We start from the raw sequence: 12,493 nt of genomic DNA, 5'->3' as shown, positions 1-12,493 counted from the left end.
CTTGCTTTCCGTTTTCATGAAACAAAGTGCATCTTTTAGCTTTCCACAGCACAAAGTGTATCTTTTTTCTTTTTTTGAGGGGAGCACAAAGTGCATCTTAAATAATTTGCACGGTGGCCTGTTCCAGGCACGTACCAGCTGATTGACAGTTGCCACCCATGAGGACATTGCCTCAAAAAGAAAAAACCATGAGGACATGATGTATGTTGTCACCAAAGCCACATGTATGTATTTCCTTGGCGAGCCCAAATAGACAGGGAAGACTTGTGTGAGATCTCATATTAGATGAGATAAATGAGATCAGTTTCTTTGTTAAAAAAAGTTATATTTTCAAACATTCTTAAATTTGTTGTAAACATGTACAACCACAAAAGTTTCAGCTTCTAATTCGACCTGCATTAATAGAAACAAAAAAGACAAAATTGGACGTGGATAGTGCCAAAGTACCATTCACCCAGAACTGACATGGATGTTGTCGAGTAATTTCAGAATTTTATGAAATGTCTAAATATGAATTTTTATGGTTGATCTCACGATCTTATCTAAAGTGAGATCTCATACAAATCTATCCCACAAAAGGCCAAACGATCGGCCATAAGCCCCACCTGTTGGATATACGTGTTTTGCTCCATGAATGGTGTATAATATAGATGAACAAAACCAAGGTGAGAATGATAAAACCAAGGTGAGAATGATAATATACGTTCCGTAAGTTTTATCTTATTTCTAACGTAAAAAGAGACCGTAAGAAAATATATCATCGCCGTAAAAAATATTTTATGTTATGTAAAATTACAAACGTAATAACATAGTGTAAAATATACAAAAACTCCAAATTTTCTTGTCTTATGACCTATAATTTTATTTTCTTATACCAAATTTTACGTAGTGAATCAATAGGAACGTAACTATTTGAATTCCAAATGTAATTCCAAATGTAACTATTTGAATTCCAAATATAATACTCCCTTTATTAACTATTGTCATATGTATTAATCTCTTCTTAATCAGATGTATATAGACACATTTTAGTTGTTTGTTCACTCATTTCAATCTGTATGTCTGTACGTACGTACTCCATATTAAATATCTAAAATATCTTATATTTATGAACAAAGGGAGTGGTTCTTATTTCTTTTAACACGGTATAGATGCAAACGCTTATACATATGCACGTACATTCACCTCTATGAACACACACATGCACACCCTACCCCTACAGAGGGTTACTGAGCATGAGTTTCAACAAAACGTCACTAGCCTCCAGTGAGCATGTACAAAGATCCGTCCGATGAGAAAAGGCTTTCCCGTCGACTATGAGGCGCTTCTGATCACTTGGTCAATATTAAAATGTGTCAACTCGGTCGTTTAGATGTGCTTATAGGGATACAAATGTGCGTTCGTAGCGATGAGTGTACATAAACACCTACCAAACCGTGCTTTACGTAGAACAAATTGCATACTCTATTATTCTTCCTCATGAGCGCCGCCTCTCTAGTTCTCTCTAGTTTCTTTATATCCAAGTAATAGAGAAGCCATGTGAAATTCTCTTCTCTTCATCCTCTAGTCGGGCACATGCAACTTCTCTCTAAGAAAAATCTTCGTAGTCCTGCGAATCACGAGGCCTGATCAGTGGGAAACGTTAACAAGGATGAACGTAGGAGACATTTCGGTCGAGTTACCTGTGGATATGTATGGCGTGCAAATGGCCATGCTTATTAGGCGGAAGCTAGCTAGCTAGCTGTTGTCCAGGTGCGATCATGGCGCTACCCCTTTGCATGCCTACGTACGTACGTGGCCGTCGTTGGCGAGCGCCACCGAACGAGCAGGCGACCACTCGACGTCGACAAGACGTCGTGAGCGCGCGTCGTCTCCATTGGCCATCTCAAAACCAGTGGACATATATATTATACATGTTTGACTTATCAGTATTGCTTGATCTTTATTACTAGCACGTAATTACTTTTGCCACTGACAGAATCTGATGCTCTCGCCACTAGTTTTTTTATGCCACTAGTTTGGACAGGTGGTCTCTTAGATATTTTAAAATGCCGAAATGCCCACGTTCCTGTATACTCCCTCCGTTCCTAAATATTTGTTATTCTAGACATTTTAAATGGACTACAACATACGGATGTATATAGACATATTTTAGAGTGTAGATTCATTCATTTTGCTTCGTATTTAGTCACTTGTTGAAATCTCTAGAAAGACAAATATTTGAGAACAAAGGGAGTATACAATAATTGTTTGCCCGGCAAAGTTTCAACTAAACGTCGCTAGCTAGACCCCAATGGGCTTGCATGCAAACAAGTGCATAACTTACTTTCCTTTCCTTTCCTTTACAAGTGTATCTTTTAGCTTTTCACAGCACAAAGTGTATCTTTTTTTTTAGGGAGCACAAAGTGCATCTTAAAGAATTTGCACGCTGGCCTCTTCCATGCACGTCCCAGCTGATTGACAGTTGCCACCCACCCATGAGTCCATGATGTACTGATGATGTATGTTGTCACCAAAGCCACATGTATGTATTTCCTTGGCGAGCCCAAGAGGTTAAGAATACTTGACCAATGTGATCGATTTTTTTTAAGTTATATGCTCAAACATTCTTAAACTTTTCGTAAACACACATCAACGTACGGTTGATGTACAACCTCAGATAATTTCAGCTGCTAATTCGACCTACATTAATAAAAATGAAAAAAATAAAATTGAACGCGAATAATGTCAAAGTACTATTCACCCAAAGCTGTCACTATTCATTTTTGAATTTTTCTTTTTTGAATCTCCACATGCACATCCAGTTATGAGCTGGCTTTTCTCGAAGTTGTAGACATACCTGTCATGGATGTTGTCAGATAATTTCAGATTTTTTAAGAAATGTCTAAATATATTTTTTAGGGTTGATCTCACAATCCTACCTTATGTGAGATCTCATACAAGTCTATCCCACAAAAGGCCAATTGATCGGCCCTGGGCCCCACTTGCCGGCTCTACGTGTCGCTCCATGAATGGTGTAGATGGACAAAACCAAGGTGAGAATGATAAAACTAAGGCACCTTCTTCTTTTTATATATACTACTCACTCTGTTCACTATTGTAAGATGTATTAATTCTTTTCTTAATCGCATGTACATATACGCATTTTAGTAGTTTGTTCATTCATTTCAGCCCATATTAAAATATCTTATATTTGTGAACAAAGTGACACCGAGCATGAGTCTCAACAAAACGTCACTAGGCACCAGTGACCATGCACAAAGGTTCGTCCGGTGAGAAAAGGCTTTCCTGTCGACTACAAGGCGCTTCTGACCACTTGGCCAATCATAAAATGTGCCAAGCTCAGTCGTTCAGACGCGCTCACATCGATACAATGTGCGTGCGTGCATGCGTGCGTTCGTAGCAATGAGCGTACATAAACACCTAACAAACCATGCTTTACGCTAGAACAAATTGCATACTCTATTATTCTTCCTCATGAGCAGGCACAAAGTGCATCACAAAGGGAGCTTGGACGGTGAGAAACACAAGAAAGAGGTTGGACGGTGCCACCCAACCCCATCATCACGAGCATCGTCGTCACCGAGCCACAAGATCTTTTTCCAGCCAGTCCTCAAATCCGGCCCGGGGCCCCACCTGTCAGGCAGGCGGGCCGGCCTCTCGGCCCTCCAGTCGGCAATCAATCGCGTGGAAATCCCTCGAAAAAAAAAAACACCAATAGCGTGGAAAATATCTGCGCCCGATATTTTGCGCTCCCCCGCGCGGCCACGTCGACGCAAAAGTACGCCTCCTTCCCCAAAGAGAAAATTAAAGTACGCCTCCGGCCACACGGCCTGCGCTTTTCTTTTCTTGGCCTTCTCTTCTTCCCCCCCCTCTCTCTCTCTCTGCTGGCGCAGGGCAGATATTTTTGCTCCGATGAGAGTATACATCTCGGCCTCTTCCTCATCCCTATCCCTCCATCTCCACGAGGAAGACGACGGACCAACAAATCCAGCGGATCTTTTCCCCTCTTCTCCGTCGACCTGCGATTTTCCCTGACAAAATCCACGGAAAATATCCTCGCTTTCTCCCTGATTTGGCCGTCCGGCGACAGTTCTTGGGCGGAGGAGGGACCAACCGCCCGGATCCATGGGGGACGTGTCCACGATTCAACGCCCGCCCGGCACTGCCGCCAAGGTAATAATCTGTTCCATTCTAATCCATCCACGACCGGCTGTTCTTTTGATCCGCCTGAAGATGTTCAGTTCCTAGTCTCTGATAAATGAATGAAATTGTTGATTCTTCTTTGCAAATCGCCGTAGATGGCAGTTAATTCGACTCAAAAGGTAGTGCAAAGCACATCATGTAGTAGTACAATAATCATCCTGGACATCTGGATGTCTGTCCAGTTTTACGGTGGGACAGGACAGCTGTCCGATGAGTTGATTTTGCACCTGTAAAATGGAAACTCATTCTACCTTCTCCTTCTTCTTCTTCAGCAGGGTGATCAGGTTGGAGAGCTGGTGTCGGCCGGATGGACCAACGACACCCACAACATGTACATCAGCTCCATGGAGGCGTCCTTCATGCAGCAGCTCCGTGGCCAGCAGCAGCACCACCACCACGCCGCTCCCGACAGGAACATCACCCATGTGGGTCTTGTTGGCCATGGGCTCAAGCCATACCAAGAGGGAGCCTCCGATAACCTCGGTTCTGAGAAGAACGTGCCTCGCCCGCGTGATGTGGGTGCACGAGGCCTGCCCGAGGATCCGTGGGCGAGGCGCTTCAAGCCACGCGATTCTGCTATGAATCGTCGTGGCGATGGGGTTGGTGCTTCCGATGGTGAATCGGGCACCGATACGGTTCAAGGGATGGCTCCGAAGCATGGAAGAGAAGTGATCAGTTGCGTCGGAGGAAATCCTGTTGACAAAACCTCAGGTTGTTACACTTTTCATCTTGTTTGCTGATTGTTTCCTACAGTGTATGTTTTGTTCAGTTTGACAGAAGTTTAGAATTGTCATGCAGTGTTGACTGTTAGTCTGATATGAATCTAGAAGTGTTGATTTTCCTTGGTACATGTTGTGTTCAGTTTTGGCAAAAGTTCAGAACTGTTATGCAGTGTTTGCTGTTAGTCTGATATGAATCCAGAAGTGTCGATTTTCCTTGGTACATGCCGTGTTCAGTTTTGGCAGAAGTTCAGAACTGTTATGCAGTGTTGGCTCTTAGTCTGATATGAATTCAAAAGCGTAGATTAAGAAAAAGGATAAATGATTATCATGTCGTAAGAGTTGCAAGTCGATAAATAATAATTGTGATCCAAGGAATGGGGTAATTTTGCATGCCAGACTGCAGGTATTTGTCAAGATACGTGGAAACAGTAAATGATTATATGGAATTGTTTATCATATAAGGCGGCTATAACTGAATTGGCTATCTGGTCAGACTTCCATGTTTGATGCATAATTGTCTAGAGTAGCTCTTTAAATGGGAAGACGAGGTTCATTCCACTGACAAGCATTTCATTATTGGCAGAATTCAGAAACTGTTATTGAGTGTTTCCTGTTAAACTGACAAGCATTTCGTTTCTTCTCTCCAGAAGTCTGCGGTCAGAACTTTCCTGAAGACGAGGTTCATTCCGCTGCTCAGCCAAGCAAATCGTGCAAGAAAAGGAGGCCTGCCTCTTCCACTGCTGCAGGTTCTTTCATCTCGATGCTCGGCGACAAGCGGTGGTGAAGGCATACATATGTGTTCTTGAAATTCTTGCTGAAGCAGTTGTGATAGGTGACTGGTGCGGCTGCTAATCTTTTTAACTCGGCGGATAGCTCTCGATTGGCCTGTCCTTTCGGCATGAAGGGAAGGCAATTCATTGGTGATTTGTGTCTAGTATCCTCTCTGCAGAGCATCAGGCTCAAGTTTGCAGATCTGCTAGAGTGGAGGTGTGATGTGATGCCTTGTGGTGGTGTATTTCTTCAGTGTCTGCTGTCTGCAAGCAAATCAACGGTTGCTTGCCACGGCAAAATTGTATTGGAGAGTTTATACTACATAACTTTTGATGTCACATGGATGCAATAAACTTGTTTGGTTCAGAGACATTTTTTGCCAGGCAATCTCTCTGTTTCTTCTTCTGCAGAGTGCTGGCTGTGTTGTGCTACAAACTGAAATATGTTTGTGTTTCTGTGACTACTTTGCACATTGTAGAGCAAATTCGGTGAAGATTTTCCTCAACAGTCACATTTCCATTCTCTGTTTTTTTTGTGATTACAATCTTCTTTGGGCATCGAGTGTGCGGCTTGTCAGTTTGTGTTAGTCATAAAATAGCAACTAATCATCACACAAGTTCGAGTTAGTCATGGAAACAATCTGACAACACAAGTATAGTTGATAACGTGAAAAACTGAAACTTTTTGTAGCTTATGTTGACAATTATTTTTTCCCAAGCTTTCTTTCTATCTGTTTCTTTTTTGCAGCCCCAAGTGCAGGTACATTTTGTGCATGCTTGTTGTGTATGTGTGTATATGCATCGCAAATGCAATTTGCTAACTGTTTTACTTGCAACCACCTTAGTTGTTGGGAAATAGTACGCCAATAAATTATACTCTAAGCCGACAAACATCGTTTTTCAACTTTAAACAAATAAAAGACGTAACAAAGGTCCTCAATGAAGTTGTTAAACATTGACAAAGAGAATTCAATTGGAACAAATACAGAAGAATAATACACTCGAATGAAGTTGTTAAGCATTGTACCATCATCAACATAACTCAGCAAGACAAACTCCACAAGCACACCTTTTGCAACAAATACAGACGAATAATAAACTCGAATGATGCCCCCTTCATCATCAGGTAGAGATTATGTCACCCTGCTCTTGTGCAAAGAGCTCCTGTGCCTCTTCCACAAGAGAAGCGAGAGACCTGACAGGCACCTCACGGTCATTGCCAGCAAATATCATGCAGTTATCAACATCCGACATGGTAGCAAGAGCCTTGGACAGTGCCTCCTTGAAGTTATGTCTGTTGAACTCTCTGGTACAGCTGGGTTTGAGCTGAACCACTGCTATAACCACCTGACAAACAAGCTTCAGAATTCTCCAGCCGCCAGTCGTGGCATCCTGAAGCAGTTCTACTATCTCCTTGAGCTTCTTCACGAGTGCTGCATCATCAGGGATGGCACGGGTAAAATCATCTCCGCTGATCACATTTTTTTTGCATATCGCCATGGTGAGGGATAGCATGGACATAAGCATTTTTCTGTCCTCAGATTGTTCTTCAGTTTCCTGAATGGAAGGCTGTCTAGTGTCAGATTCAAAACCTTTTGGAGGCTGGCTTTCTACAATCATTTCTACATGAAAACCATTGCTTGGACCAGCCAGCATTACCACATCTGCAGCCTTTTCTCCTTTACTAGATAATATTTGATTAACAACCTGGAACAATATTTTCGGCACAAAGAGAGTATTAGCAATGTCATAACCCTATCAATTTTTTTGAGAGGCTTAATCATATCATATATGACTCTGATACATATGAATGCAATGACAATAGCATGCATTCTTCACAAACAGAAATAAAGATTAGAGTACTGTAGAATTACTCATCAACAAAAATAGCGTATTTATAGGGTGCTCATCAACAATAATAGCATATTCAGGATTACTCATCTTCAGTCAAAACAGATTTCGCATTAGACCAATAACTCCTAAAATTAAGACGGATATTAGAGGGAAAATTATATACAGAAACTAAAATGATAAGTATTTACATCCCCAGAACACCATCTTGCTAAAGCTAGCTACTGATTTCGCCCTAGAATTACTCAAGCCCAGGAACCAAAACCAACCCATGTTGCCTGGTTTATGTATGTTTGAAAAGCAAAGAAAACGTCAAAGACAATGGGAATAAGATTAAAATAGGTAGATGTTAGAGTGTTACCTTGGTCAACAGATTGACCATGTCTTGTTTGGGAAGTAGATAAATATCATTAACATTTGGTGCAGAAGTCAATGCAACACTATTATCTCTTGCACTTGGGACGCGAAGCAATAATCTCGCCAGTGCTTTCCCTGCTTTTCTCCTCACTCTCTTGTCTTTCTCTTCCTCTTCTTTTGCCACTATACCATTGTTGTTGCCATCCTCAAGGGAGATGCGCCCCAGTGTCTTGACGAGCATTTCAGTCATGCTTGTAGATTCATCAAAAGCTAGTTTTCTGAAAGAATCATCAAAGGCCAGCTCTGTAAGAATTTCTATCGCTTGCCCATGTAGTTCGGAGAAGGCATCTTCACTGTCAACCTCCAAAATACGCATCAAATTGCGGACAGCTACCATGTTGCGCGACATAGCATGTTGCAGCCTTATGGTGTCATCTGTAGGTCCAGCTCTGATAAGCCTGCTCACAACTGTGAGTGACCTGCTTAGCATCTCAGCCCATGTATGGTCCCATCCATGGCTGGGTAGGTCCTGGTAGCTTAATGGTAATGTGATCTTAGAGAGGAGCCTTTGGTGTTTGATTATCTCTATACAGTTGTCTTCGTCTTGTGTGAGCCTCTCAAGAATCAGCAGGCCTTGAGAGATGGTGTCTTTGGTTCCTTTCGATACATAGGAGTACTCGTACCCTTCTCCAAAAACTAAAAGCAATCTAGTCTTGTACGCGACTTTTATGATCTGGATCAATGATTTTGTCTTGGGCAACTTGACTTGTTTTTTTTCGACGAATGGATGGGCAACTTCTGGCTTAATATATTGGTTGCAGCTTTCAAGTAGGCAGCATATGCATCGAAGTAGATCCGGAAACTGGGTTATACATAGCTCACTTCCTAGATCCGCAACAATCCTTGCGGCACGCTCTCTGGTCTCGTGGTTATCTGTTCTTGTCAGGCCAATCATGTTGATCAGATTCTGAATTGCTTGGCTAGAAGACAGTAGCTCTTGTCTTATAGTTATACCTTGCATGACTAAAGTATCTAACACCCTTGCTCCACATAGACGGTCATCCTGAGATGCAGACTCCAGCAACCCAACATTGAATGTGATCAAGTTCCAGTTGTTGGGCAACAACCCGTCCTTCCGATACTTGTCTCTGGTTTTATTCAAGTATCTCCTAACAGTTTTGGGACCCCAAGCCCCAAATCCGGACCGTTTGCTCACCAACATCACCGGCTGAGATGTATTAACAAGTATCCAGAAAAAGACGGATAAACTCTGAAAGGTAACTAGAACATAGAAGATGATCATTGCCGCGTCCAGTTTTGCTTTGTTTGCAGCATCTCCACCTACATCGCCGTAATCACGTTGTACGAGACGTGCCACTGAGAGTGCCATGGCCAAAAATGGGCCAACCAAAATGATGGGCAATGCTATGCATATTGAGACAATCATCTTCACGACGAGCGATGTGGACACAATAAATATATTCAGCAAGTGATCACAACTTTGCTCTGTCCACTTAAGCTGAATTTTCTGTCCCTTAGTCAAACTCAAACGTAATATGTGCACATCCGCCAGATAATCCCAACCAGTTACGATTTTCATTTCGAGCAGAATCCTGTGTACGTTGTGTTATGTTATGTTAGCGAGCTGAGGCATAAAACTCCAGATGTATGGACACAAAAAACTTTCATAAAAAAAACAGAGAATAACAGTAGGATAGGAGAAATGAACATACTTGGAATATCAGTTTATCTAGTATATAAAAAACCAGATAAGAAGCAGAGATGAGAAATGGACATACAGTTGGGACGCCATTAGAAGGCTCAGCACCGAGAGAGACCAGAAATCCTTGATGGTTAGGACGCTAACGTAGCCGCCGAGGAGCACAACGGTGGACCATAACAACGCAAAGAACCCTGCAGCGCCTGCCATGTTCCGTGCGGCCACCCGACTCTTGACATAGTAGTTGATCAGTTCTTCCGGCCTTTCGTCCGCTCCCTCCATTTTCTCTATCTATCTATATCTATGTACGTACTGTATGCAGGAAGGAGTACGTATTACGTTCTCAACTGTGAAATGACTAGTGTACTGACTCACAGCTGCTTTGGCGATGTGATTAGCCTTATGGCTTATCAGGGACAACTAAAGCCAGCCCAGCCAGGGTATCTATCTATGTAGAAGAGATATTGTCGGTGCCACCTCTGTTTGCAGTGCAAAGCAAAGTAGCTAGCGCTGGCGCTGGCGCTGGGGCCACCACCAGCAGCTTGTAGTGCACAAAAGAACATGCTTGGGCACTAACCAGAGCAAGAGATCGAATAATCACCAGCTAGGCTGCATGCAGATCGATCGGTCTAGCCATGCATGCATGCAGGCATCTATACCTAGGAGTCAAAGAACAAGCTAGCTAGCGTAGATAGAAAAACCACGAACGGTACGTATCCCCAAACTGAGCACGACTAACTCTATAATTGCCCAAGAACAAGAGGATGTTTTTTCGATAAATGACGTTTTTCTTAACTAAAAAATGTAGAATTAAATGGATACAATTTATGATTAGCAACACCCAAGAACAAGAAGATGTGGTTGCATGCTACTCCCTCCGTTCGTAAATATTTGTCCTGAAAATGGAAATAGATACATTCATTTTTAGGACAAGTATTTCGGACGAAGGGAGTATGTCGTTAGCCTAGCCGGCTCACAGGGAGCACGCCGGCCGTTGGAACGAGCACCTGGTACTGGACCTAGTCTTCCCGGCCCGATGGACGAGGCATCTTTAGCTTTTCTTTTTTACCAGCTTTCTCAACCTATACGTAAAATAAAGATGTGAGGAATAAAATATAGGACCGGTTCTGGTTCTATACTTGTCTTCACGGATGGGGTTTGCTAACATGGGAACCGGTCATACGCCAAGGACCGGTTCGGTTCTATATCGAGAGCGTGCGGCAGGCCCATCAGACCTAATTAATAGTGCCATGTTACTCACGTTTTTTTTTGGAATGGAATAGGGTTCTTTATTCATTCAAAGCGTTCAAAGGAATACAACATATATCAAGTATAGAACCCAGCCAGACATAGCGGCCTACGTCCAAAGATGACGCAACCTTAGCAAACAAATGAGCTTATGCTATACTCTCTCTATATCGCATTTTGTTGCTGGGATCGCGGAAAAGTGGTGGTGACAACACATGTGTGACGTCGATGGTCATGCTACTCGAGCTTTCCGGTCTTGAGCTCCGGGGTGAAAGCCTAGGTCTGACCCGAGTTGGTTATACCTGGCAATGGCGATATTATGTCGTTACCTTGTTGAAGGCATTGCTCGGTTTTGCTTGGACTGATTCTTCAGGGTGAAAACCTAGATTCTTCCCTTTGGTGATTGGATCCGGTGACGGTGACGCTTGAGCGTTGCTCCCTTCTTAAAGGCGTTGCTGTTGAAGAACTTCATCATCCGTGTGGTGTTATTAAATGGTTGGTGCGGATATGGTCCTTGCTATAGCTTGCTACTTGCAGATCTGATTGCTTTAGGAGTTTTTTTCATCGTCTACGAATAGCTTTGGTCTTATATGACTTTGCTATTTGCTGGCGTTTTTTGTGTGTGTTGGTGTTGGCTGTGTGCATCCTAACTATGCAGAGGCCGGGTGTGTGCTCATTGTGTTTGTATCCTCTTGATGCTCCATTATAAGCTAATAAAATCCACCCTTTGTCAAAAAAAAAATGCTCATGAACTAAAGTCGCCCGTCCGTCTGAATGATGATGCACGATGCTCCATCTCCCTCAAGATCATCATGTACGAGCACAAGGCCTTTTTATGATAGTTGGCTACCGCCTGTAGACAGTCAGAGGCCAATGTTACTGCATCTATGTTAAGATCATGTGCAGGAGCAAAACCCTCATTGCATACAGATGCAGTAGCTTCAAGGCACGATGGATCAGTTTGGCCTTCTACGACAACCACAGAAGCACCTACAAACTGGCCCTTTTCATCTCGACACAAAGAAGATGCTGCATGCACCCTTCCGGCCATCTCTATATAGAACCCCGTCAACATTAACCTTAAATCACCCCGCATGTGGAGTAAGCCATTTTCTTGTCGGCCTTGGTGTTCCTTGATTCACATTCAACTTCTTGGGTTTTGCAGAAACCTGAATCTCCTCCAAATATCTTTTTATGAGACCCCAAGTAGACATCGGGTCTTGATATTCCTCGTCGTGAATTGCTCTCCTCCTTGCCCATCATATGCACAAGCGATCATCGAAACCTTTGGCTTGTCGCAAAAAGTAATGGGGAAACCGGGTCGCCTTGTCGTACACTTCTTCTGCATTTGAATTCTTTCCCAGGAACTCCGTTAAGAAGCACCGAAGATGATCCAGAGTTCAACATTTTTTTATCCACATGCACCAGCGATCATCGAAACCTTTGGCTTCCATAATATCCAGGATAAAATTGTGTTCCATTGTATCAAACGCCTTTTCGAAGTCCAGTTTTAGAACCACAATTTCCCTGCCAGAGTGCTTGCATTGATATAAATATTCGTACACCCACACCAAGCAATCTTGGATAGTCCTTGTTTTAATGAAGCCATACTGGTTACG

General features: G+C 42.8%; 2 protein-coding genes across 3 annotated transcripts; one reads left to right on the top strand and one right to left on the bottom strand.

Moving 5' to 3' along the window:
- Positions 1 to 3,843: 3,843 nt before the first annotated feature.
- On the top strand, positions 3,844 to 6,069 carry LOC109783076 (uncharacterized). Of its 2 annotated transcripts, none has more exons than XM_020341682.4 (3): positions 3,844 to 4,176; positions 4,479 to 4,917; positions 5,576 to 6,069. In XM_020341682.4, exons 1-3 carry the CDS (start codon positions 4,129 to 4,131, stop codon positions 5,710 to 5,712), a joined length of 624 nt encoding a protein of 207 aa, XP_020197271.1. In that variant the 5' UTR covers positions 3,844 to 4,128; the 3' UTR covers positions 5,713 to 6,069. The 2 variants fall into 2 exon arrangements, with proteins under 2 accessions (XP_020197271.1, XP_020197272.1); XM_020341683.4 differs by having other exon boundaries at positions 3,845 to 4,176; positions 4,482 to 4,917.
- Positions 6,070 to 6,820: 751 nt separating this feature from the next.
- Positions 6,821 to 9,296, bottom strand: LOC109783061 (uncharacterized). The gene is made up of 2 exons (XM_020341671.1): positions 7,911 to 9,296; positions 6,821 to 7,405 (listed from the first exon to the last, which is right to left on the bottom strand). Exons 1-2 carry the CDS (start codon positions 9,294 to 9,296, stop codon positions 6,821 to 6,823), a joined length of 1,971 nt encoding a protein of 656 aa, XP_020197260.1.
- Between the last annotated feature and the right edge of the window lie 3,197 nt (positions 9,297 to 12,493).

The sequence above is a fragment of the Aegilops tauschii genome, chromosome 4, assembly GCF_002575655.3.
Source record: "Aegilops tauschii subsp. strangulata cultivar AL8/78 chromosome 4, Aet v6.0, whole genome shotgun sequence".
In the NCBI taxonomy this organism is placed as follows: Eukaryota; Viridiplantae; Streptophyta; class Magnoliopsida; order Poales; family Poaceae; genus Aegilops; species Aegilops tauschii.
Note: the sequence above shows the minus strand (reverse complement) of the source record. Positions and strands in the feature narration are given on the sequence as shown.